The 25,264-nt window shown below is 40.0% G+C and overlaps 1 protein-coding gene across 1 annotated transcript in view; it reads right to left on the reverse strand.

The window, feature by feature from the left end:
* Positions 1-868: 868 nt before the first annotated feature.
* The window catches only part of plekhh1 (pleckstrin homology domain containing, family H (with MyTH4 domain) member 1), a 29,666-nt gene continuing 5,270 nt past the window's right edge, over positions 869-25,264 (reverse strand). Inside the window, exons 2-30 of the mRNA XM_060879961.1 lie at positions 23,892-24,059; positions 19,898-19,960; positions 19,631-19,780; positions 19,428-19,511; positions 19,140-19,221; positions 18,870-19,040; positions 17,896-18,650; positions 17,712-17,790; positions 15,654-15,745; positions 15,388-15,535; positions 14,814-14,950; positions 14,489-14,599; positions 12,954-13,040; positions 12,366-12,524; positions 9,828-9,908; positions 9,567-9,746; positions 9,078-9,189; positions 8,700-8,812; positions 6,795-6,971; positions 6,458-6,555; positions 6,171-6,348; positions 5,613-5,768; positions 5,048-5,145; positions 4,809-4,950; positions 4,585-4,724; positions 3,924-4,053; positions 3,734-3,817; positions 3,086-3,232; positions 869-2,536 (exon numbers count right to left, since the gene is read on the reverse strand). Of these exons, the coding sequence (XP_060735944.1) occupies positions 2,360-2,536; positions 3,086-3,232; positions 3,734-3,817; positions 3,924-4,053; positions 4,585-4,724; positions 4,809-4,950; positions 5,048-5,145; positions 5,613-5,768; positions 6,171-6,348; positions 6,458-6,555; positions 6,795-6,971; positions 8,700-8,812; positions 9,078-9,189; positions 9,567-9,746; positions 9,828-9,908; positions 12,366-12,524; positions 12,954-13,040; positions 14,489-14,599; positions 14,814-14,950; positions 15,388-15,535; positions 15,654-15,745; positions 17,712-17,790; positions 17,896-18,650; positions 18,870-19,040; positions 19,140-19,221; positions 19,428-19,511; positions 19,631-19,780; positions 19,898-19,960; positions 23,892-24,044 (4,284 nt within the window). The 5' untranslated portion in view covers positions 24,045-24,059 and the 3' untranslated portion in view covers positions 869-2,359. The remainder of the gene's footprint in view (positions 2,537-3,085; positions 3,233-3,733; positions 3,818-3,923; positions 4,054-4,584; positions 4,725-4,808; positions 4,951-5,047; positions 5,146-5,612; positions 5,769-6,170; positions 6,349-6,457; positions 6,556-6,794; positions 6,972-8,699; positions 8,813-9,077; positions 9,190-9,566; positions 9,747-9,827; positions 9,909-12,365; positions 12,525-12,953; positions 13,041-14,488; positions 14,600-14,813; positions 14,951-15,387; positions 15,536-15,653; positions 15,746-17,711; positions 17,791-17,895; positions 18,651-18,869; positions 19,041-19,139; positions 19,222-19,427; positions 19,512-19,630; positions 19,781-19,897; positions 19,961-23,891; positions 24,060-25,264) is intronic.

A 25,264-nucleotide genomic window follows, 5' to 3' on the forward strand; every position in this document is an offset into this window, starting at 1 on the left:
CTTCCCCTAGAGGTCTGGACAGCTGAGTCACTGGATATTTTCAAGCGGCGGTTGAAGACCTACTTATTCAGGAAACACTTCAACTAGCACTTCTTTCCTTATCTTTCGCATTTTAAAAAAACAAAAAAAACCAAAAAAAAAAAACACACCTTTGACACTGTTTCATTGTAACTTTGAACAAATGTTTTAAACTCACGGTATCTTAAGTATGTAACTTAGTGAGCCAGCATTAATGTATTCAATGTTAGAGATTTGCGCACTTATGTACGTCGCTCTGGATAAGGGCGTCTGCCAAATGCTGTAAATGTAAATGTAAATGTAACCCTAAGGTTGTGGGTTCGGGTCTCAAGCCGGCCACGACTGAGGTGCCCCTGAGCAAGGCACCAAACCCCTCAACTGCTCCCTGGGCGCCGCAGCGTAAATGGCTGCCCACTGTTCCGGGTGTGTGTTCATGGTGTGTGTGTGTTCACTGCTGTGTGTGTGCACTTTGGATGGGTTAAACGCAGAGAACAAATTCTGAGTATGGGTCACCATACTTAGCCGTATGTCACGTCACTTTCCGTATGTCACGTCACTAAAATAAGAACTCTGATAGGAGGGTTGCATTGATTGGATTTCTACGTTATATAATCATTTTTATCTACATGTAGAGCAAAAATATATAAATTAATGTTTTAGAGCGATGGTTCAGAGGTTCTCGTTTCTTCAATAGAAAGCAGAAACGTACAAATGTTAATATTGACCAATGCATTGATGTACACTTCGAAAGGATGAAATCATGATCTTGCAAATAGTGCACTGGTATTGTAGCGTTATATGTTCTAAAATAACAAAAAATAAGTAAATAAATAAAAAACATGCAATGAGATAAGAACACAAAGTACCTTTTATTTTCAAAAGGTTCCATCTATGCATTGAAGATTTGTCAAGTTAACAGTTCAACTACTGTTCATGCACACAGTTCAAAGAATATTATCGTTTGGATTCATACCTAAAATAACAACTCAATGACCTGCAAAATGATTTATTAAAGCAAGCTATTTTTTGTACCAAAATTAGCAATATTATGAGAAAAGAAATAAATAGAAAAACTTTGAAACAGTGGTTTGATCCATAGAACAATTCAAGTCACTAAATTTTAGCTCATTTGCAGATTAATATCTATATTAGCACACAGGGGAAGATCAACATCCTGTTCTAAAGCTAGTGCCTATGAGGGGAGCAGTGTGTCCTATTAGATGTCTAACTTTGAAACACTTGTTAGTTTTGTGTTTGATGTCAACAGTTTACTGCTGCAGGTTTTGAACTGGTATAATCATGTTCGATTTGTAGCTCTGTCATGTGAAACAGATGTTCCTGAGTAGCATGTCCAATATATTCCAGTATAGGCTTGCGATGTAACAGACATGATGGACTGTGCTTAAGTACTTAATCTATAATAAAACAGCTAACAACCAGCAATGTAGTGTGCAGGGCTTTTGTCTGTTCCATTTCAGTTCCAAATAGAAGAGGGCTTTAAAACTAATATACATGTTAATGTTATTTCAACAACAACATAAAAAAGACTTACCCGTACTGGTATTTATTATGCTAATTAACTGAATATTCTTTTATACCCTGAAATGGTATTGAAATGTCTGATGTCATCTAGCAATAAAGGCTTTTCTGTCACTGGTTATATTATAAATATTCTCTGCAATGTTTTAACTGTTCCAAGAAGCATGATATGACTTATACAGGCTACACTTTCCCAACAGTGTAGTCATTAAAAAGAGGATGTGTACCTGAAAAACGTAATTACAAGTGGCAGGTGAACCAGCAATAGGAATAAAAACAAATACTAATCTAACACAGACATAGGCAAAGAAAATGAAGATGCAAGCTAGTTAAATAGTAGGTCAACCGAATAAAGTAAATGTGACAGAACTCTGACTGGAAAGTCTTTGAAAAGCACGAACAATTTACATGTCGTGGTCTGTGTCTTTGTTCATTAACGGTTTGATTTCTTCCAAATCCAACGGTGGATAAATGCCATTCCCAATGTAACTTCATCAGAGAGTAGAAGAGCGATATGGAAGAGAAAATGCAAAGGATAAGAGCATCAGTGTGACCCTGAAATCCCTTTATCTGAGTGGCTCACAATATGTAGAACTCCAAGGAACATGTAGCTTATTATTATTCTATATAAGGCCACGCTTCATTATGATTCTAATTGACATAGTATTCTGTTGTATTTTCTACTCTCTATCTCCTGCAGTCTGAGGCTAATGTGTTCGGCCCATGATAACCTGGATGACTCCACCTTCAGCTTTCTCTCCTGTGTACATGTATGAAGTATTTGCTCAGGAACGATTAGTGCTCATAGAAGTGTGGGACCTTTGGTTGTGTATGTCATTGAGGGGAAATGTCTGCTGTCTATGTCACGCAACTTCCTGTTTCGAGATCCCAGTGTGGATGACTGTGCCTGGTTCCCAGCTGCTGAGAAGCCTGATGTCCAGTTGATGTAGCTGGCCATCAGTAAAGTCAACTCCAGGATCTGCTCAAGCAGATGAGAGAGAGAACTTAGTTAGAAGGTATTTTCCCCACTACATGATTTGATTTCAAGCATTTAATATGGCCCTTTGGATCGCGGTAAAGCACAAAAAAGCTATAATACACATGTGAGATTGCCATGCTGGAGCTGACTGGCATTTCATGTATTGCATAATACTTTACTGCAGCTGACCTCCATCTGCACTAGCAGGTAGGAGTGTTGTCTGAATGTGTGGAAATCTACTTTTAACATCCTGATACGGCAAAGATGGGAAGGTGTTAAAAAGAGTGTATCTTACTTAAGTGATTTTCAACGTCCACCTTAGTTCACATAAAATTTTAGTCTCTATAAAATTGTATTTCCATGCAATAAAATATTGATGGAACAGTAACCAGCATCCGGCATATCTGGTATCCTGAGATTTAATTGATGGAGGGGGAAGTCGTGGCCTAATGGTTAGAGAGTCTGACTCCTAACCCTAAGGTTGTGGGTTCGAGTCTTGGGCTGGCCACGACTGAGCTGCCCTTGAGCAAGGCACCAAACCCCACTTACCTTTGGTTTAGCCATTGCAAAAATGAGCTTGTCCACAGTTTTCTTGCCCAGAGCCTGGTCTTTAATCTGGCTGACCACCACCATGAAGTCCTCTTTGCACCCACCAAAGGTGATCACAGATTGATATGGATATGTGACCAGCAGGTGCTACATAAAAATTAACATATTAGATCAATCTCATGCTGAGATAATCAAGAGGACCTAGCAAACAAGCAGGAATACAGAGAGATTAAACTGTTTTTTTTTTGGTTTTTTTTTTTACATTTTAACAAGGATTGTGAGCAGATGGGGTTAAACTGAAAAGGGAAGATGACGAGAGACGACAAATTACAGAGCTCAGCCGACGGGAGGTCACGGGGAAGCCAGTAAGTGGCCATTTGGGTCAGAGATTTTGGAAGCACTGCAGCTGAAAATATTTCCAAACCAACATGTCTGCTTAGGTCAAGAATAAGTGCTTACCCTTAAATACCCAACTCAAGTCAAGTCAAGTCAAGTATTTACTAATTGATCCAGACATTTTCAGTAAATCAAGTCAAGAAAATGACAAATTTTGCCCTGAAAAGTTTTTGGCCAGCCTTAAGTAAAGGGCAGTAATGATCTGAGATGTCAAGTGGTAAAAGCAATGCATATCAATAAACACACACTTACCATGCTGTAATCTAATACGCTTAACCCGTCCTCACTGACAGCAAGCCACACTTGTGTCTGCTCTAGTGTGGAAGGAGGCTGTGGCTAAAAGTTGAAAAAAGAAAGGTACATTAAAACGGTTAAATAAGCAATAAAAACATCTTTTTTTAATTTAATACTGAACATTCTGAGCTTGTAGATTTACCCTTACTTTTGCACTAAATAGCTTGGCTCCAAACAGAGGCCATTTGCGAGCCACAGTCAAATAGATCCTCACACATTCAGCAGCAGTGCATCCCTGCAGGACAGACCACTTAGTGGCCAGCCGCTCGGCCAGCTCCCTGTAGAAGAAACGGCTGCTCATTCCAGGTCATATAGGTTCATGAATTTAGTCTGTATCCTCTAAGACAAACATGACTCTGGGAAAATCAGGGGTCTATATATAGTATATATTTAATTAATTAATTAATTAATTAATTAATTAATTAATTAATTAATTAATTAATTAATTAATTAATTAAAATAATGGAAAGCACACCCTGTCACTGTGTTATTATATTTTTATGATGCTTATTATATAATATGTATTTGTATTGTATATTGTATAATTTGTATATTCATTTTTAATGTATAATACATTATTTATAATTATGTAAAACATAATGGTGTGGAAGGAGGCAGTGGCTAAAATATTTTAAAGAAATATAATCATCTGAACTTCATCTGCTTCTCTGTATATCTTGCACTGTGAAATTTCATGTTGTGTTAAACTGAATTTCACTGCCTTTGTACTTGTCGTCTGTGTACTGACAGTAAAGTTGATCATAACTGCAGACACACAGCAGTAAAGTCTGATGTGGTTGTGATATAACCTGAGTTGCTCTATGTTGCGGTCCTGCTTGTAGTGTCTGGGGTAGAAGCGATCCAGAACTTGCAGCATAATCTGCTGAATCTTAGGCTGTGGAGAGCCACCAGGAGACGCTGGTGCTCTGTCCACGTCTCCATGTTCCACCTGCATCACATACATGCAACTACAAACTCATTTTCTTATATTTAAAAATGAACATACATCCCAACGCTTTCTATTCCAACACACCTGGGCCATGAGGGCAGCGACCTCCAGTGCCAGCTCTTTACTGACTGGAAAGTGACCTTGGTGAACTTCTTCATTCACTTGATACGCCAACAGGAGGCGCTCCCTCTCCGTCTCTCCTTTCGCCTGTGCTCGGAAACAAAGCCTAGAAGATGCAGAATGCCAGGCTAATGTAACCTCTACGTTGCGTAAAATAATGCTGATTGTTAATTGAAAAGAAGAAATGGGTATTAATGTCACACCTGCTTTTGTATGTTAAGCGCACAATGCGTGTCCCCTCACACTTTCCTGGCTGCAGTTCTTTCAGGGCCTGTTCCCACTTTGAGATTACATCGCAAATCTGATACATGCAAATAGGTTTATTGGTCACTTGCTAATGGGATATACAGATTTAAACATCAACTGAGAATAGAGAATTTGTTTGGTGTTGGCTCAGTCTAAGTATTTAGCAGCCATAAGAATACATTTCCTGGCCAGTTGTAATAAATGGCATTCTACTTTAACATCATGTTGCAATTTAGAGATCAGAACTTATATGATCTTATTTTATTTTTTTTTAATTTACAATTTTTAATTATTATTTTTTATTTACAATATTTATTTGAAAATACCTATTAATTATTATCCATTACCTGCATTGGCCAAAGTGTCAGCCTCAACAATATACGTAATTTTTATAAATGTATTTATATATTTTGTATTTAAATGTATTTAAAAATATTTTTATATATATAGTATTGGTTTTTACAGAGGTGTACAGCATGTGTGCAATATTACAACAATAAGCTGTTCTCTGGTGGGTATTACCTTGGTAGCAGGCTGGAGGCAGTGCTCGAGATCTTTTCCTGAGGGGTCATCTGTGAAGAGGGCGAAACCTGAAAGCTGGGGCTTCCTCATGCCTGCTCTCTGGTTAAGCGTGTTCACAAACTCCTCTACTGTGGTGGACCCATCAAATCCCACCACCTAGAGCATCCATTTTATTCAATTTTGTAAATGTTGCTTTTTGCTAGTAATATCATTATTTGCTTGATGGGTGCCAGTAGAGAGAAATTAAAATAGAAACATGTGGCCAAAAGTATGCGGACACCTAACCATCACAGTCCTCTCTTCAACAGTGTTCTAATTCATTCAAAGTGTTTAGTTGGAATGAGGTCATGGATCCGTACTATCCTTGAAACCGAAAAACCATAAAACGGTAGACAAAACGGTAGACAAAAGACGAAATTATCCAAGCGAATCCTGACAGCTGACATTCATTTATACAAAAATATTCTAGATAATTATGTGCCTCAAACTTTGTGACAACAAAAACAAATATTGTCAGGTGTCCACATAAGTTTGGCCTTATAGTGTATGTGTGTGTACCTGGTAGGTGTTGTTCATAAAGTGGACAGGTATGCTGAAGGGTAGCGAGTGATGGTAAGGGTTTCTCAGCAGAATAGACACGATCTCCATGCGAGAAGGCTTTGCTTCCCGTTCTCCATTCTGCAAAACTCTCTCCACTGACCGCTGACAGTACACAGCATACTTTCCTACCTCACTCCTTTACACAAATACACACACACAAATAGCTGAAACAAAAATAGCTTCTCATTTATTTACTGACTCAGAGTGTAAATATGAGTATTATTGTATTTTAAAAAGATAATAACTTTGGATCAGCGTTTCTCTGCAGGTACTGTCGCAGATACCACAGGAAGTGATGCTGGGGCAGGAAAAGTGCAACACACACAGACAATAGCTGCCAACACTGTCAGAGAGAGAGAGAGAGAGAGAGAGAGAGAGAGAGAGAGAGAGAGAGAGAGAGAGAGAGAGAGAGAGAGAGAGAGAGAGAGAGAGAGAGAGAGAGAGAGAGAGAGAGAGAGAGAGAGAGAGAGAGAGAGAGAGAGAGAGAGAGATGGGAGGGTGAGATCTAAAATTAGACTATGGCTCACTTTAGTCTCAGCCTTTGCTGAATATATATGCGTGTGTTGTGTGTACGTGACAGACCTGTGTGAGAGAATAGTTGTTTGGCATTCGGCGGTTGGTCTGTTTAATCAGCTGACAGTACATCTCATTCTGTAACTCAGGGTGTGTTAGACACACCTGTAATGCACTCTGTGCCAGAGAAGTGTGATAGTCTATGGACGGCGCCTCCACTAGCACGTTGATGAACAACTGACATGACTAGAGAGGAAAATGACAGAGAACATACCATTATAGTGTTTTTTATTATTATTTATTTTATTAAAAGGTATACTCAATGATTCAAGCACTCCTTGCAAATTCATGTACATTAAATGGTCTGAATGCTGAATGGGCAGCTGCAGCTCATGCTGGTTATTGACTCTGGGTTGTTTATTGGAAGATCGGGGTTCAAGCCCCAGCACCGCCAAGCTGCCACTGTGGGGCCCTTGAGCAAAGCCCTTAAGCCCTCAATGCTCTAGGGATACTGCATGGCTGACCAAGCAGCACCCCTCATGGCTGACCCTGCTCTCTGACCCCAACTTCCAAAAAGCTGGAATATGTGAAAAAAGATTTCACTGTGCTGTATATGTGACAAAATAAAGGCTTCATCTTCATGAAAAAAAAAACCCAAAAAAACAAAACAGAATTCAGCAAATTGCCAGTTCAATTCAGTTCAGTTTTTTTTATGTATATTACTTTTAACAATTGACATTATCAAAAGGCATCTTTACAGAAATATATATACATTCCAAATATAAATTTTAAATAAATCAATTCAGCTCTAATGAGCAAAAAGTGACAGTGGTGAGGAAAAACTCCCTGAGATGATGGCCAGATGAGGAAGAAATCTTGAGAGGAAGCCATCCTTATCTGGGTATCACTGAACAGTGCGATTGTAAGTCATATCCCTTTTATAACTGTTCACTATACAGTATGATCAAAAAAGAGCAAGAGAAAACCAGGAAATTCATTCTACTTGTCTAAATTCTATTTCCTAAATGTTCAGTCTTAAATTATAAATCTAAAATAAAAATGCAGAGTTCAAGGCTGTGTACCTTTTGAGTACCCTGGTCTATTTAATAGGATAGCTTTAGTTTCATGCGTTTGCACTACCACTAGATGGCAAGCTGAAAACACACTGACAGTGCAAGCGCATGATCAGACTAATTTCCCATTGATGATCCATTTGTGTGCCCAGAGAAAATACATTAAATTACTTACTGCAAGAATATACCGGTCAACTGAGCCATCCATTACATAGAGAGAGGCTTTAGGATCAAATGTCTAACTAAAAAGGCTTGACTTGCTGTATAGGAACGCGTGTGCAGTGAGCATTGGAAGCGTAGCGAAATGAATAAAAACCATGTTAATTGTGAATGAAATGCAGTAGAAGGAGGTTGGGAAAAAGTAGCAGTGAGAAGGACTCTTTAAGACAAAATCATGGCTTCTCTTTGAACCCAAGCTGAACGATTTTCCCCTGCTGTACAACACTGGGCTCTATACAGTAAGTTGAAGGGGTGGCTGAGGCTTGCCTCAATCAGAGCCTAATCCAGCCCATTATCTTCATACAGCGCACTAATGAGTGGCGGCCCGGCTGCTCTCACTTTGATCTGACTGTGGGAGAGACAGAGAGTCTCTTAGATGCTATGAGAACACACTGAGCTGCACCATAAGTCCTCCTTGTATAAGGTCAATAAAGGAGTGAAAAGGGCAGAGATGAAAAATAAGAAAAAAGAGAGAGGAGTGGAAGAAAAAAGGTCGGTCTGAACCAAATTAGAGAGTAAAGGAAGGGAGAATAAGAGGACACAGGAAAATGAGGCAGAAAGAGAAGGAACAGAAAAAGAACGGAAAGAAAGCAGAGGAGAGCCAGGGCAGGACACAAGGTCAATGAAAAAAAAAAAACAGAATGTGTGTCTAAGGGAGGAAAAAGAGCAGAGCAGTGCAAACCTTAAAGAGTTTGAGAGCCTCTGTCTGAAGTGCTTCAGAGGGCAATGTTGTCAAAGGGGAACGCAAACCCTCCTTACTGAAGCACAGCACCTCATGTTTCCACAGAGGAGAGTCTACACACACACACACACACACACACAGTGAGAAAAAGCACATTAGCAGATTCAGTTACAAATTTAATTACCGTTACAGGAGACTTCAAAACGGCCATTAACACTGTCTTGTGTCTGGAGGAAACTTCTAGAAAGGTCAACTTTGATTTAAAACATTACACTTTAAATCTATCCATCTGATTGCATTATACACCAGACAGATGTCTGTGCCTTCTTCAGTAGCAAATTGTTTGTATAGTGCTTTTAACAATTCACATTGTCTCACCTGGATCTCCATCCACATCCAAAAGCTTTCCAATCAGCTGCTCATACTCTGTGGCCACTTTCAGGCTGGCACAGTTTCCTGCTGCCACAGTCAGATGGTACAGCCAAGTATCCTATTAGAAAGCAAAAATAAAATAAAAGATTTTCAGGTGGGACTTGCCTTGCGTAACATAACATAAACTGATATTAGGTCATTTCTCCTTACACATGTATGCATAGACACAGACCAAAAATATGGATAAGCAATTAGTAATTGGCAAAAGTAATTTAACCATGTTCATGGGAAACTTAAATCTAATATTTTTTTATTCTAAGAACAGTCTATCTAATCTAAAAATTATGTTAAATATAAGACAAAAATAAAACCCAGCATAGACATCAAGGTCACATTCATTTTTTGAAAATCAATAAACCATCTGTAACAAGTTTATAACTAGGTAAAGAATACTTTATTGATAAATGATGATATTTCTTTAGTTTTATGACTTACCTTTTCTTGCTTGGTGCCAATGAGCAGGTATGTAGGGCTTTGCTCTTTGGGATGGACAACTAAAGTGCAGTGAGAAGAGAGGAAGCCCCGTCCTCCCGCTTCATAGTCCTCATCTGAGTCACATGACCTATCCACCTCCTCGACTCGTGCCTCTCGCACATGGAGCTGACCTAATGGGAACTGACACACACACAGATCAGCATAGCCGGGACAGATAACAGCAGAAGAAAATGAATAGAATTTATTTCATTGTACAGTCACCTTGTCGTCCTGGTTACGGTAGTAGTAGAAAATCTTTCCTATTAGGGTGCACCACACGAGCTTTGAATGACCATGCTTGACCTAAAGATTAAATGAAAAAGATGAGCAAAGCTGCCGAAACACATGAGACAAACAGATCCGTAAATGTACAGTACAGGAGTACACTGGTTATTACACAAAGGTGTCAAAAACCAGAGAAGCAACAGCAGTGATTTCTGCAGTAACAGTTAAAAACTAAAACAAAATGTTAAAAGTTTTCACACAGGAAGTACCTATACAGTTGAGGCCAAAATTATTAGCCCCCCAGGAATTTTGGAACATTTTCCTAAAGATCTTTCCAATGTTTGCAGCATTGATAAAACTTGATATAATCAAACATTCGCCAGTGCTATTTAGTAGCTTTTGGTACATTTTGGAATATAAAATACATTTTTAGGCTTGCTTTATAATCAAATATAGTGAAAATGGGGTGGTCAAAAATATTAGCCCCTTGTGAATATTTGCTTTCAAAACACACCCAATTAATCAATCAGCTTTCAAAACACACCTAATTAATCAATCAGCTTTCAAACCACACCTGTGCAGTCAATTGGCTTCCTAACAACACCTGGGCATTCAATCAGCATTAAAGGACTCCAAGGAACAGGGCACTTGAACACATTATTGGGAGAGACTACTTTTACTCACCATGCCAAAGACAAAGGAAATCAGTCTTGAGCTCAGAAAGAAGATAGTGGAGGCTCATGATAAGGGGGAAGGCTATACTGCCATTTCCAAGCTTTTCACAGTGTCTAGAACCGCCGTACGTTGCATCATTGCCAAGTACAAGGAGACAAATTCTGTAAGAAACAAACCTGGGCGTGGTCGTAAGCGCAAGATTTCAAGAACCCTGGAGAGGAAAATAGTCAGAGATATCAGCAAGATGCCCCAGACATCTGCCAAGATGATTGTTGCTGACCTGGCCTCTTCTGGAGTTGATGTTTCAAGGAACACAGTTGTGAGGGCTCTTCATCGTGGTGGGCTTCAGGGCCATCGTCCCAGAAGAACCCCTTTACTCAAACAGCGGCACATCACAGCTAGACTGAGGTTTGCCCGTGAACATTTGAAAGGTAAAGATGAGTTTTGGGAGTCTGTGCTTTGGTCTGATGAGACTAAACTGGAACTGTTTGGGCACATGGATGTTGCTTATGTTTGGCGAAGAAAGGGTGAGGCCTTCAACCCTAAGAACACAGTTCCCACAGTTAAACATGGTGGTGGGAGCATCATGCTGTGGGGCTGTTTTGCAGCTTCAGGCACAGGGAGCCTTGTTCGGGTGCATGGCATCATGAAAAAAGAAAATTATGTTGACATTTTGAGGGATAATATGCAGAAATCTGCTCGTAGTCTAGCCTTAGGTCGTCGCTGGGTCTTCCAACAAGACAATGACCCAAAGCATACATCGAAATTGGACCAACAGTTCCTGAAGGATACCAAAACAAAGGTCCTGGAGTGGCCCGCACAGAGCCCAGACCTCAATCCTATTGAGAATCTGTGGCGAGTGCTCAAAGTGAATGTCCATGCTCGGAAACCACGTAATTTGGACCAGCTGGAGCAATTTGCAATGGAAGAATGGGCTAAAATCCCTCAGGAAACCTGTGCCAACCTAGTAAAGAACTACTCTAAGAGGTTGTTGTCAGTTGTGGCTCAGAAAGGGTTCACTATTGACTATTAATGACCGGGGGCTAATAATTTTGGACGTTTCATTTTTGCCCTTTCTTGTTTCAACTCACTATTTCAATTAAATATCCTAATCAAACTTAGTGGAGATTTTGTCTTTGTTATTTTGGAAACAAACACACTATAAAACACTTGTTGTTAATGGTCATTTCCATGGAGAAATCAAGAGTTTTGTCTAATTTCATAAGGGGGCTAATAATTTTGGCCTCAACTGTACATTACAGACTGAGCTGTCATTCAGATAGATACACACACACACACACACACACGCACCTTACATTATCCACAGTAGTATTCAAATAAATTTGCTTTGTTAAAAAAAAAAACAATACATTTAAAAAGTGGCAGTTGGGGTAGGTGGGAATTATAAGGACCACCTAAATGTCCCCACAAAATCAGAACCATCAGATATTTCTATTCTTGTAGGGACATTTGGCTCACATCAAAATCTAGAGACTGGAAATAATTCCAGGCATGTTGACCTCAGTTCTGTCTCAACATGTGTTAGCCACCCAGCAATCGAGCCCAGAGCCTCTTAACCTTACCTCCACACACACGCACACACCACACACACAAATCACAGCCACTGGCATACTGACAAATCCTATTTAAAAACAGCCATGTACATTAGGAGGTAGTCTTACTGACTGAATGCTTTCAAACAGCTGTTTCAGGTGAAGAAAAATAAGGCTTTTAAGTGTTTGATGGTGCAGATCCTGAGAGCCCTGTTATTGAGTCCTGGCACTGCAGACCTTTCCGGAAGCTCTAGAGTTCATCTGAACAATCACAGGCTGCAATGAGAATGCGGTCATAGTGTCTCACCTTAGTCAGCCAGCCACGCACTGTCGGCTTGGCTTGTGTCTCTGTGGAGAATGGTCCACTGGCCTGGACTTTAAGAATGTTCTGGAGAACTCGGATCCATTCCTCCAGGATGTTGGGAGAGTCTGCAGTTAGGCAGAATGTCTTCTTCTCTGTAATTAACTAAAAAAAATGAACTGTTTTTGATTTTCAGATTTTAAAAAAATTAGAAAAGGAAGTTTCCCAAATACTGGACAATAAAATTCTTACAGTATAGTGACATAAGCGAATTGCACTCTTTGGTTAAAAAAACAAACCTGCAACTTTGGCAATCCAATGACGTAAACACAAAAAGGTTCATTCATTTCAAGTTCGTTCATTCATTCAACATTCATTTCTGCGACAGCACTTTTCAAAGAGAGATTAAGACATCAAGCAGACTGAGTTTCCCATTACAGCCTGCTGTAGGTAACCTCAGTTGACAGATTTGATTAAAGTGCTCGAGGCATATTGCAGACTGTACGTGTGTGTCTGAATGTGTGTGTGCGTGTGCATGTGTACAGGTGTCTCACCTGGAAAGTCTGCGTGTGTGTGTGTGTGCACGTGTCTTACCTGGAAAGTCTGCGCTCCTTCTCCGCGGGCTATCCGACATGAAGAGTTGAGTTCAATCTGGCCTCGAGGCTTCCGGATCACGTCACTCTGAGTGCCGAACAACCAAAATAAACATTACTACTGCAGTATACTCACACAACCCCTTAAACTAAATCTCACTATATAGCTAAATACACTGATACACAAACAGCTAACATGTATATGACTATTATTCCAAAATATTTTATATATTCCACCTTGACATTCAATAAATTAAGCAAGGTTACACATTAATGTGGCAGCATTTTATTTATGTGTAGTAGTTGTTGTTCTGGGCTACAATTTGTGTGTGTTTAAACTCTAGTAAACTATGTTGATGAATGTGTAGTGTAACAGCAACATGACAAAGACCATAAGCAGAAATCCCAAATGTAAACAGCAGATTTGGAGGTAACAAAGATAAAACATATTAGCAGACCATGATATTTAAAATATATTGCTCAAAAAAACTACATATCTTGACATACACAAATATCCATAATTATGTGCATATTCACAGAGTTAATATAACTCTCAAGTACTTTTTTATCTACTAAAGTATATTAGAGATTAAATCCATTAATGAGCCTCACAGTTTCAGACTTTCTGACTTGAATCTGACTTGATTTTGCATATATGGGGCCAAAGTGTGTTATAACACACACACGAGAACCGGTTCTTATTCAGAACCGGTTCTGTTTTTTAACAGGAACCGGAACCTCCCGAAATTTTTACGTTTCAAAAAAATTTCACGCAACCAAATTAACGCAGCTTACCACAGAAATCAGTCACTCGTGCTGCTGTGCTGAGGTACGCTTTGTGTTAAACATGTCTAAAAAAAGTCTAAATTGTGGATTAATTTCCAAAACTACGTATTGTGCATTATTTTTCACATTTCTTTTATTATGGAATCGGAATCAGAACCGGGAATCGTAAGGCAGAACTGGAACCGGAACCGGGAAATTTCTTTTGATACCCAACCCTAGTTATAAGTACTGCAAAAAAAAAAAAAAAACTACTACTGAAATTGGTTTTAATAGATTGTGATAATAGTAATAATACTGTATCATAAAGAATAAAACGTAAGCATTCATACAAGCATCTATACATCTTTTACATGTTATTCTTTTTATGCATTCGTTACATCTGTCCATCATTTTGTTTGTTACTTCTGTTCAATGTTGCATCTTAGACAGCTATAATACAATCCGTGTTTTCACTCCCGGCAATTCCTTACACACATCCCTGCTGGTAACTGTCTGCAGAGCTGTGTGTAGATTCAGGGCTTAGGTTTCTCTTTTCAAAGACTGTCTTTTTATGAACTGTCTCAATCCCCTCCCCTCAACATTGCTTATTTAATTATTTATTCCTTAAGCTTTAGAAGCCTGTCTGAAAGGAATCGATAAACAGCCTTTGCTATTTCAGTCTCTCCCAGCATGTCATCATCCTCTCATCATCCAGCATACAAATTTCTCAGAAGCTGACGCAGTGCTAATTAGTCTCACGCATGTACTCACTGGTGATTTATAATACAGGATCTCTCCATTCCTCAGGATGAACCAGCGCCTTTTCCATGCTTTCACCTGGCTTCCCATCTTCAGGAGGTAGCCAGATTTCTCGAGAGTCTCCTACAGAAAGACATACATCAATGTCTCAGACAATGTTGGCTTATACGTGAGCTCTTTACACCGCTCGATATAAATGTGACTACATTTATGGATTCAGTAAATGTGATAAAAAAAAAAAAAAAAAAGAAAAGCAAATCAAGGCTAGAAAGCCTTGTGCAAAGAAACATGGAAGAGTGAGGAGACTGAGTGAGGGAATTATTGGGGAGATACATACAGGTCCAACACTCTCACAGGAGTAGGATGAAGTACGCTGTACTTTCTGCTCAGGCTCAGAGTAGTCACTGTCCAGTGAGTAGGCATCTGGAGGGATGGCGTAATCACTCTCCGAGCTGATAGAGGACATGGACACCCCTACAAGGCAAAAGAGAGACTATGAACTAGAGAAGATTTACCACAGGAATGTCTAAACAACCTAGCATGTTCAAATTGAATACACATCAATTATTTAAAAATTACATTTATAGTTAGTCGTTTGCCAGTTACTCAAATTCAGAGTGATTTATAAACATGTGAATGCGCTATAAGAAAAGATGCTTATAAAATCAATGAGACTTAAGGATCAGAGAATATAAGTGCACCCTGAAGAATTTAAGGCTTAAGTATGTGTATAAAGATGAACAGAATACTGGACACTGGAGCCGGGATACTGAAATTTATTGGTGCGTCCCCAAAATTTAGTGGTGAAAATATTTAGTGTTCATTTATTTCTACCTATTTAATTCAATTCAAAAGCCTCAGAAGAGGAAAATAAATCAAGTAAATATAGAATGGCAGTCATGTTTCTTCACCTCTTTTCACAGCACGGGGGCTACCTGGGGTGCTGCCCTTCTTCTCTGGTCCCACTGTTGAGGTTCGCAGGCTGGCCAATGAGCTGCTGTCATCCTCTGAACCGGAGTCTTCATCAGGAAGAGGAGCACTGCTGATCTGTGTGGCTTTCTGAAAGCGGAGTAAAACTCTCAAGCTTAAATGTTACTAGTGAACATCTTCAGAATTTTCAGTGACAAAGTAGAATAACGGTAGCATCAGTAACGAAAATGTTTAAAAAATTTCTCACCCCTTTCAGTGTGGAGTACACGGGTATGCTGATATTCTTGTAGATGAGGTTTGTGAAAGGACCAGCTGCAGGGTACTGAGGAAAGGTGGACACTGCAGAATAACAAAAAAATAAATAAATCACTAGCCAAAGGTTTGCCAGAAAGTAATTACGTCTGCTACAGGTGTCATAGCCAGAGGGAGTGTTTCTATAGAATCACGTGGCAAACTACACGTTAAATCACGTGGCAAACATTTCTGTGCATTCTGCGAACATCCGATTTACAAGGCACCAAGAACTCAAATAAATTATCTCAGAACGTATCCAGTTCAAAGGATTAAAAGATATGTCATTTTCTGGGGGAAAATTTCTCATCTTAGAATAGTTAGTAGCTCCAGGGGGTAGTCCTAGATTAAGTTTGGGTTACTGTGTGTGGAGCTTCTCTCCATGTTGTATTTGTGTTTGTATGGGCTTTCTCCAGGTACTCCAGTTTCCTCCCAAAAATTATGCATGTAGGTTGACTGGCTATGTAAACTGATCATACACATGAACATGAATGTGTACATGCATGGTGGCCTGTGGTGGATCCATTCTGTGTGTGTGTGTGTTCTTGCTTCATACCCAGTGTTCCCAGCATATTCTCCACATTGAACACAACTGGTTATCAAAAGCAGTTACTAAAAATGAGTATTGTATTTAAAATTAGGTTACTGAGACACAAATTTATGCAAATTCCATTCAGTGTATTCTATGTGCAGCAACTCTCTGAATAATGATTAAGACTGTAGTTACATCTGAGGTCTGAATACCACAGCATGCAATTTCAGTATTCAGTATATGAGCCAAACATATAAAACCCTTTGACTGAAAATCAAATTAAAATCATATTTTTTATTTGAAATCCAAAATGATTAATTATTAACTTAATTAAACAAATCAAGTCTAACTTTCACATGCTCTACATTAAAACCTAATATTAATACTTTTTTAAATCCTAGTAGCTCTAGAATTCTCAGCTCTAAGGGGCTTTTTACACCTGGTCACTTTATGCGTTTTCTGTGATCATATAGCTATGCGATCGTAAAAAGACCAGGCCAAAATGCCGTCCGAAACGTTTTCGAGACGGATATAAATCCGATCGTTCAAACCACTTCAGGAGGTGGTCTGGGACGCATTTCAGATGAAACCGGACAGGTGTAAATGAATGAGGTTGTTCAAGCCACATACGTCAGCGCTAAACTCCTCCCAAACGGAAGTACGTTACTCGCAAGTGATCTTTCACCCAGGTGTCTCGTTGGGTCTTAAAATGCACTGCTGCCGCCAGCAAAAATGCAGCAAACAGTAAATGCTGTTTTTTTGTAGCATAACCGTCGTAACAAGTTTTTTCGTCTTCTTTTTGATTGACTTCTGAAAACCGCATACACCAAAGCGTGTTCCATTTCAATTACCCCGGAAATGAGGTAAAATATATTTGCATTTTGGGCGAGAGTAGAAAGATCGGATTGATATCTGATTCGCCAAGACGCATTTATGTGGCCTAATGTAAATGAAACAGTTTTAACAAATCAGATAGCTATCGGATCAGAGAAAACACATGAAGTGACCAGGTGTAAAAAGGCCCTTAGATACCTCCTGAGTGCACAGGATACCCAAAACACTATCTCCTAGAGCTGCTCTGGGAATCTGTAAGCTAAGTCAAGAAAAAGGAGAAGGGGAGGCACAGTGCTAATTACACACTGTCTTTGTCCTTTCATCAGGGTTAATGAGAAAGAAGCCATTCCATTCTCAGCCTCTGTTCTGACACCATGAAAAGCCTTTAAAAGCTTCAGTGGTAGTCTCAGCTGTCCAGGTGTGTGTCCTCCCCCAGGTGAGAGGAAGTGACATGAAACAAAACCTGGCCTCTCACTGACAGCTCAAGAGAAGCAAAATCATATCAGTCTGTTGATGGTACATCTTGTGAGTGAGATGTGGTGACTGGATGGTGATGGAGTGAACTGGTTGGTAATTGTTTGGTGATTGATTGATTGCTGTTTGTAATATTTCTGGTGCTAAAACAGAAATGCCGACCAGTACACCTACCTCTCCCCATATTTCTGGCACCAGGGCTGGCTTCAGAGACTCTCATACCAGACTTTGCAACTGCATAGATATGACTCTCCTACAGAAAACATGAATGCATAGAAGGGCAGTCAGTAACAACCAAGTACTGAAAAAAAGTCTTGAATAAGTTTGCTTTAGACACGTATTCCTGAATCCATCATACCCAGGAACGAAAACGGTGCAAAGGCGGAGTAGGTGGTTTCAGAGCTTCCGGATCGAGTAGCTCAAGCTCCTCTGCCAAGCCCACAAATGAGACACCATCATGTGGTGCTACATCCTCTGTGAAGCCTTCTACCACCCCTTCCATGCTTCCCTCATCAATGTCTGTCTCCTCCACCCCGATTGTCGAGGCAGAACCCAGAGGCAGACTACAGCGGTATGGGGAACTGGACGATCCAATGTCTATAGTGACGTTAACGTGATGGAGTCGTTCCAGGCCTGGCTGGGGCTGACTGTGGTGTTTCTTGAGGAGCTGGATGCTGTCACGAGGTGTCAGAGGGGTTCGGACCTTGGGTAGGGTCATGCTGGTGCCAGAAGGAAGAGCTAAGGGAGCAGGGTTTATTTGAGATAGACAACCCCCCACTGGAGGTGGACTCTTAGGAGTGGGAGTAGGAGTGTCAAAGCTACGAGGGCCAGAAGTCTCATAAGCAGAGGAGGAAGAGGAAGATGAGGATGAAGAGGAGCGAAGGCGCTGTAAGCGGAACTTGCTGTTGAGCTCGTCAGAGGAGTGGTCTCTTTCTGAAGCTCCTGCTCCCCCTCTCTCCCATGCGATAATGTCAGAATGCTCCATCCCTTCCCTCCTGTCCGGTACCTTCGTTCCGGTTGCATTGACTCCTCTATCTGTGCTGAATTTGTGTCGACTCATGGATTCAGATGCATTCTGAGAGTCTTGTGCCTCAGATGCCTTCCTCTTGCCATCTGTAATGGACACAAAAAAATTCACTCCAACTCTCCTCTAGACTAGGTTGACCATTATGATAAAAAAAAATAATTTGATGAACAAAATAAACTTTATTTATTCCCAAGGGACCAACCAGATTAACAATTCAATCATCACAAGAGAAAAAGACAGAAAAAACATCACCACACAACTCCATGTGTCATGCAATAAGCTGTGTTGGGGATATAAAGACGTGCCTCTAATAGTGTTGGACCCAGGCTTGCATGAGCCTGTTATTCTCCCGCACTCATCATGTGTTGGGGATGTGCCAAAGTAGCTGGGATTGTGCAGGGGGCTGGTGGATGCCAGCTGGGCATCCACCACTAGAGGCTTGGGAGAGCATGGGGATATGGGCCTCTCCAGTACAGCTGTGGTAAACAAGTTACAAATTGAAAATTCAGTGTAAATAAAAAATGTAAAAATGGGTGAAACAGGAGGAGAATGATTCAAAAAAGAAGTAGGATTACTTTGGAGTTTGTCCTGCAGCAGGAGGATCTGTTCTGACTGCTTCAGGTTAGTCATCTTCAGTTGCTGGTTCTCCATCTCCATCTGAAAAAGAAAGAGATTAATGGAAAAAGTTACAGAAATTGTAGCATAGTAAATGCTCAGGTTTTCAAAAGGGGTTCTGCTTGTAAGCGTCAATTGTAAAAACGCTGTACAATTAAATTCAAATGTTCGTGTGACGAACATAAAGATAAACATAAACCTAAACTCAAGAACATAAACTGAAGAAACTTTCCTATCTCATAACTCACCTCTCGTAACTTAAATGTAACCCAGTCTTTGATTTTGGCTGCTTTCTCCTCTATAATCTTGGCTTCTTGAGCCCGAACCAAATTCTGGAGATAAAAAGAAACAGTTACAGTATGGGCATGTGAAAAGGTCAGACCATCCCAGTCTTTGAGTTTAATAAACAAACATGGCTATGGGTTTCCCTCAGATCAGCATCATTACCTACCTGTTTTTCCAACTGTGCTTCAAGTTTCTTTACCATCATATCTTTCTCCTGAATCTGATTGGTCAGCTCTTGATATCGCCTGTACAAGGAGCTTTCTGATTCACTGGGATGCATATTCACTGATTTAAGCTTCTCTTCCATTATTTGTACCTTGAAATCATAATAAACCAGAACAAACATGACATTTAAACCGTGGTCCTGAAACACTAATAAAAAAGCAATCAGATACAGCAATCAGCAGTGGTTAAAATGAACAAGTAGTCATACTTGTTTCTCTGCATTCTCAGCCCGCTGGTCAGCCTCCGTCACTCTTTGCTCCAGTTCTTGCATCTACGGCAAGAAATGCAGAGAATAGCGAGTTTGTTTAAATCGTTTATGCATGTAAATGGAATCTTCAACTCTTCAGCAGAAGGATGTAACCCAATTGGGTTTATCTGGCTGAATGCTAAATAATAGAGGAACAGAGAGCTTAACAGAGGAAGAAATTTACCAGCACCTGAGACCAAATTCTACATTTAGCCTGTGTTTTATCACAGTAAGGCTGGGTATGTGCCTACCACAATCTGCTCCAGTCCTCTGCCAGACCACCATGACCAGCTGACAGGAGTGAGGTGGTTAGGGCATGTCTGACTGCAACTAAGTTTCTGTAAACCTACCTCCCACCTGCTACTCATAACAGTTGTGCACATTCTTGAATGCATATAGAGCACAGATTTTCAACTGGTGATGGTTTAAGAAGTGAATCTCCCCACAGAGAAACTGAATTTGCTAGTCTAAAGCAGGGCAGGGTTTAAAGGGAAATGAATAACTGGCCCAATATCACCAAAATCTACATTCTGATAGGTTTTTGAAAGCTTTTTAGATTCGAAAAGGAAAAGAAATAATCCGAAAAGACAGGAGTCTGGAAGAGACTAGAAAACAGACGTTTGATCGTAAATGTAATGTGCTGAGATCAGCTATGTCGTACATCTAAAAAGGAAAGCACAGTCCAAGGAATGCTAAAGTAAATGCATGGAACCATCGTGTCTTTAGGTAAAGCTTATGGGCAGAGGCTCAGAGAGGGAAAAAAACTCGACAACATTCCATTTTTTTCTAGCTATGCATCTGACACATCCCTCGTACACACTACTGTTACTAACAAACCTGTGCACACGAATCCCATTAAATGAATCTTACACCATATGTTTGAATGTCAGACAGGCTTCAGTATTGTGACCCGACAATGGATGAAAAAGGAAAAAGTGGAGGGTTCGGTCGGCGAGTCAGAGAGGTGAGAGGGCACAGAGACAAGCATGAGCATGTCGGATATTTACCAGCTGTCTCATTGCACATGCTGTTGCTCTTTGGAACAGGAGGTCAGGTGTCTCCTTTTGGTTTGATTTGAACCTTAGTGCTAAGACTGCAAACAGCAGCCACACTGTTACACACAGATAAATCACTGCTTAGGGAAATATATGAAGGATGTGAGAATAAGTGTGGTGCCAGGAGTATTAGTGAATGTCACTGTCCTCTGTTAAAGATCTCACAGTACTCACCGATGTGAAACAGCTCCACAATCATTAACCACCTCACATGCTGACATGATTTCAATGAACTCTAGCTCAATTATTAAGAGACAAAAAAAATTCACCTGAAGGCTACAGATATAAAGATTGTGTGAGTGAGAGAGGAAGAGAAAGAATATAGTTATTTCACACTAATCCTCCTGTCTGATACCTGGTTCTGAAGCCACAGAGATTACCCCACCGCCAGATTCTTTGCTCCCTCACTTTGTTCTCACATTACACACATGGAAAAATACTGGAATACTGCCTTTGATTGCATTTACACTGACCTGTGCATTATTGTGGCTAAATTATGCCAAGCCTCCTCCAAGCCAAGGGAAGTGTATTGGCTTTTTATAGTTATCATACACGCTGTCGTTTGTTCTTCGCAAGTATGTCCTTAGAATGTCAAATTTATAATGTACTCCTATCGTTGTGGAGATGTTTGTTAAAATATACACATACACTCACTGTCAAAACTTTTGCCAGCATTTTATAAATAGTACAGCCACGAAGTTCCCCGACTTCTCTGTTTAGTACTGAGAATCTTTTTCTTTTCAGCACATAAGCATGTGCTGCAACTTGAGCAGATATTAAAAAAAATGAATAAAAAGTGTCTCACTCTACAAAACCCCAATCAAACCCTCATCGCATGCTACATTGTGCTATTCCCCAGCTCCACTGTGGGTCAGCGTGTGAAACAGTAACAAGGCCTGGAGTGTCAGAAGTAATCTTCCGGCAATAACATGAGCTGCGAGCTGTCAACACCCTTCTCTCCACTCCCTCTCTCCTTTTACAAAACAACCAGACACAGAGAAAAGAGGGATATTTAATCCTGTCCTTAAGTGGAGAGAGAGAGAGAGAGAGAGAGAGAGAGAGAGAGAGAGAGAGAGAGAGAGAGAGAGAGAGAGAGAGAGAGAGAGAGAAAGGGGGGTGGATGGAAGGGTAGATGTCATGAGGAGAGACGAGACCTGATGGAAGACACCAGTCTGTGAACTTTGTTTGGACAGCAAACATCCTGTGTATAAAGAGAGGCAAAAGATAGTCAGAGAGAAAGAAGGACACACAGTTCAACCATAGAACCGTATTTTTTCAACATTAACACTCACGTCAATATTTACAGAAAGGGGGAGAAATCCTTGTTATTTGGCAGCTTATAAACTTGTACTTGATCCACTATTATTACATTGTCAGAAATCTTGAAGCTCAGACTTGAATGTTTAGTGCACTAAGGTTCACAATTTAAAGTGGCAATAACTTTGTAATTGTAACTTTGAAATTGTAATTCTGGCTGCTCTCGTGTAAGGAAATGCCCAGAGTTTGAAGAATAATCTCACCTAGCAGTCGACGGCTACACCTACAGCTCACTTTCTCCCTTTTTCCTAGCACACCGGATTTCCTTTAAGAAAATCAGCTTTTTAACTCGTATAAACAAATGAATTATTTTATGGCCATAAGTCTGAAATAAAATTATGTAGGAGGTGTGAACCTTTTTTTTTTTTTTTTTTTTAACTTTTTTGAGATGACAGAATGTACAGAATTTTAGTGTTGTTTCCTGCATCTAGATCAAATCTATTAAAAAAAAAACCTGAATTTTCAGGGACAATATGATTAATTAATTGGTGTCATATTTATAAAAATAAAATTGCACTTCTATGACATTCCATTGTACTTTGTATGTTTTTGCAGCTCACAATATAAATTGCAGTTTAAGGATCGAAGCAATTAACTGTCTGAATAGTTTGTGTTTATTTATGTTTAAGGTCTGAACATTTCCTTTATTCACCTCTCACTACATGCGCATAGCTCTACTCTGAATACGGCCTTTAATGAGAGAGCTTGGCCCACTTTCAACACGAGACAAACAAAAGCACAGCCCATAAGATTGATGTCTTCACTACATTGTTTCTTTGTGTGAGCACGACTATTATTACACACATGTTCATGGTTTACAGACTAGTCTTGCTTATCTATACCGTTCTCAAGACCAGATGTGTCTAACACTGTTCAGAGAGTGGCCCCTTCACTTAAAAGCAGACATAAGCCCTTCTGCCATTTCGGAAGATAATAGAAAGTCAAATGGATGCTTGTGTTTGATCAACGTGTGTCTATTTTTGCTGTTGGGTCACAGATCTCCAATAAGAGAATATATTCTATTCAGATGTAATCGTCGTGAATTGGTGCCGGATGGAAATTTACGGCACTCTGCGCTACCTTACGATAAAAACTTAAACTCAAACTTGCTCAAACACACGCTCTTCAAAATCAAATAACACACGTTCAGATTAGGCAGTTGTGTCTCCTCACTCATTTTTGCAAGTCTCTCTGCCAAGTCTAACAATTAACTGCTTCTTGCAACAGCAAGGTCAGCGGAGCATGAATGAATGCAGGGGAGAGAGAGGGGAAAAAGAGGAGAAAGCATTGATTTACCCACTGCCCCAGGAGGAGGAGGAGGAGAAGGAGGAGGAAGAGCATGGTAAAAGCAGGAGAACGCATCAGTTAAGGTTAAGCATTAAATCAAGGCTTTAGTCTAACATAAGGATAAAAGACAAGCTGGATCTTTGTCAGATGTCACATACTTACATCTGGATGGAAATATCATTATATATACCATGTACCATGCATTAAGGACGTCCATGTTTGAAACTGTAGCAGTGCTTGAGCCAAAGAATAAACTGAATCACTTTAAGTGCTACTTAAGTGCAGTCACCCAATACCTTTTCAGCCAGAAGCTGTCGGATTTTCCCTGCCTGCAGTCGGAAGCGGAGTAGCTGCATTTCCAGGGCGATGCATCTCTTCTGCCAGTCCATGCTAGCACTGGGAGCAGCTATTGCTGCAGCTGCTGCACTTCCCTCCATCACCTCTGCCATTAAAACCGTCCTAACCTGCCAGAGAGAGAGAGAGAGAGAGAGAGAGAGAGAGAGAGAGAGAGAAGCCAAATGGTAAACTGGTAGAACAAAGCAATGAACTTCAGAATGTACCGCCTTTCTCTAGTTTTACTCAGGTTTTAATAATTTGTTACTACAGATCATATAAGCCACTCAACAGACACTATTACAATCTAACTTGAATAGAAACACACTTGCTAGTTTATGCAATTCTCATCAATCAATCAATCAATCCTCATACATCAAGTTAACACAGGTCAAGAGCTTCAGTCAATGTTCACATCAAACATCAGAATGAGGAAAATGTGATCTCTGGGACTCTGGAACGTGGCATGGGTGTTGATGCCAAGCGGCTGGTTTGAGTTTTTAAGAGACTGCTGAGCTCCTTTGATTTTCATACACAACAGTCTAGATTTTACAGAGAATGGTGTAGAAAACAAAACATCCTCCAAGTGGCAGAGAAGCGTGTCAGATCTCACATCACATCAAACCTTGAGGAAGAAGAACATGCTGAGTTTTACATTGAGTTTCTGTCAGTCAAGAACAGGAATCTGAGGTTGCAGTGGGCACAGGCTCATCCAAACTGACTGCCGGAAAAACAGATTGATGTTTGATGTGAAATATAACTAACCCTATATTTTATTCAGTTCTCTGATGCCACGTGATTTGCTGATTGGATAATTGGATGAATGAGCAAGTGTACAGGTGTTCATATTACATTGGCTGGTGAGTGTAAAAAAAAAGTTAGAGAAAAAAAGTAGTGCCAAAACAGGCAAAGGATCTAAGAGTTGGTTATAGTGATGCTTTTTACCATAAGTACTGACAGTAAGTAGCTCACCATTAAAGTAGACACATTTAATCCAAATACAGAAAGCCTGTAACCATGGTGACATACTGTACAATTAAAATCTAGCACCACCAACTTTGGTGCGCCTGCTTTAATTTTCCCTGTTTTGGGCTGAAACGGTTTTAATGGTGATTTTCTGTCATTTGTCATAAAATGTTTCTAAAGCACTGTGATTATATCTTTGGCCATATTACCTAAGCCAGTGCTCTGTTGTGCTCTGATGTTACTCAGACTGACATTTCCTAGAAGGTAAGTGCACCGCTGACATCACAGCTCTGGCAGTAATCCCTACCGGCTTCATTTCTTACTTTCTTTTACTTTCTTTTACTTTACTTTCTTTTCCCTCCATCAAAAA

Source organism: Tachysurus vachellii, chromosome 10 (assembly GCF_030014155.1).
Source record: "Tachysurus vachellii isolate PV-2020 chromosome 10, HZAU_Pvac_v1, whole genome shotgun sequence".
Lineage (NCBI taxonomy): Eukaryota > Metazoa > Chordata > Actinopteri > Siluriformes > Bagridae > Tachysurus > Tachysurus vachellii.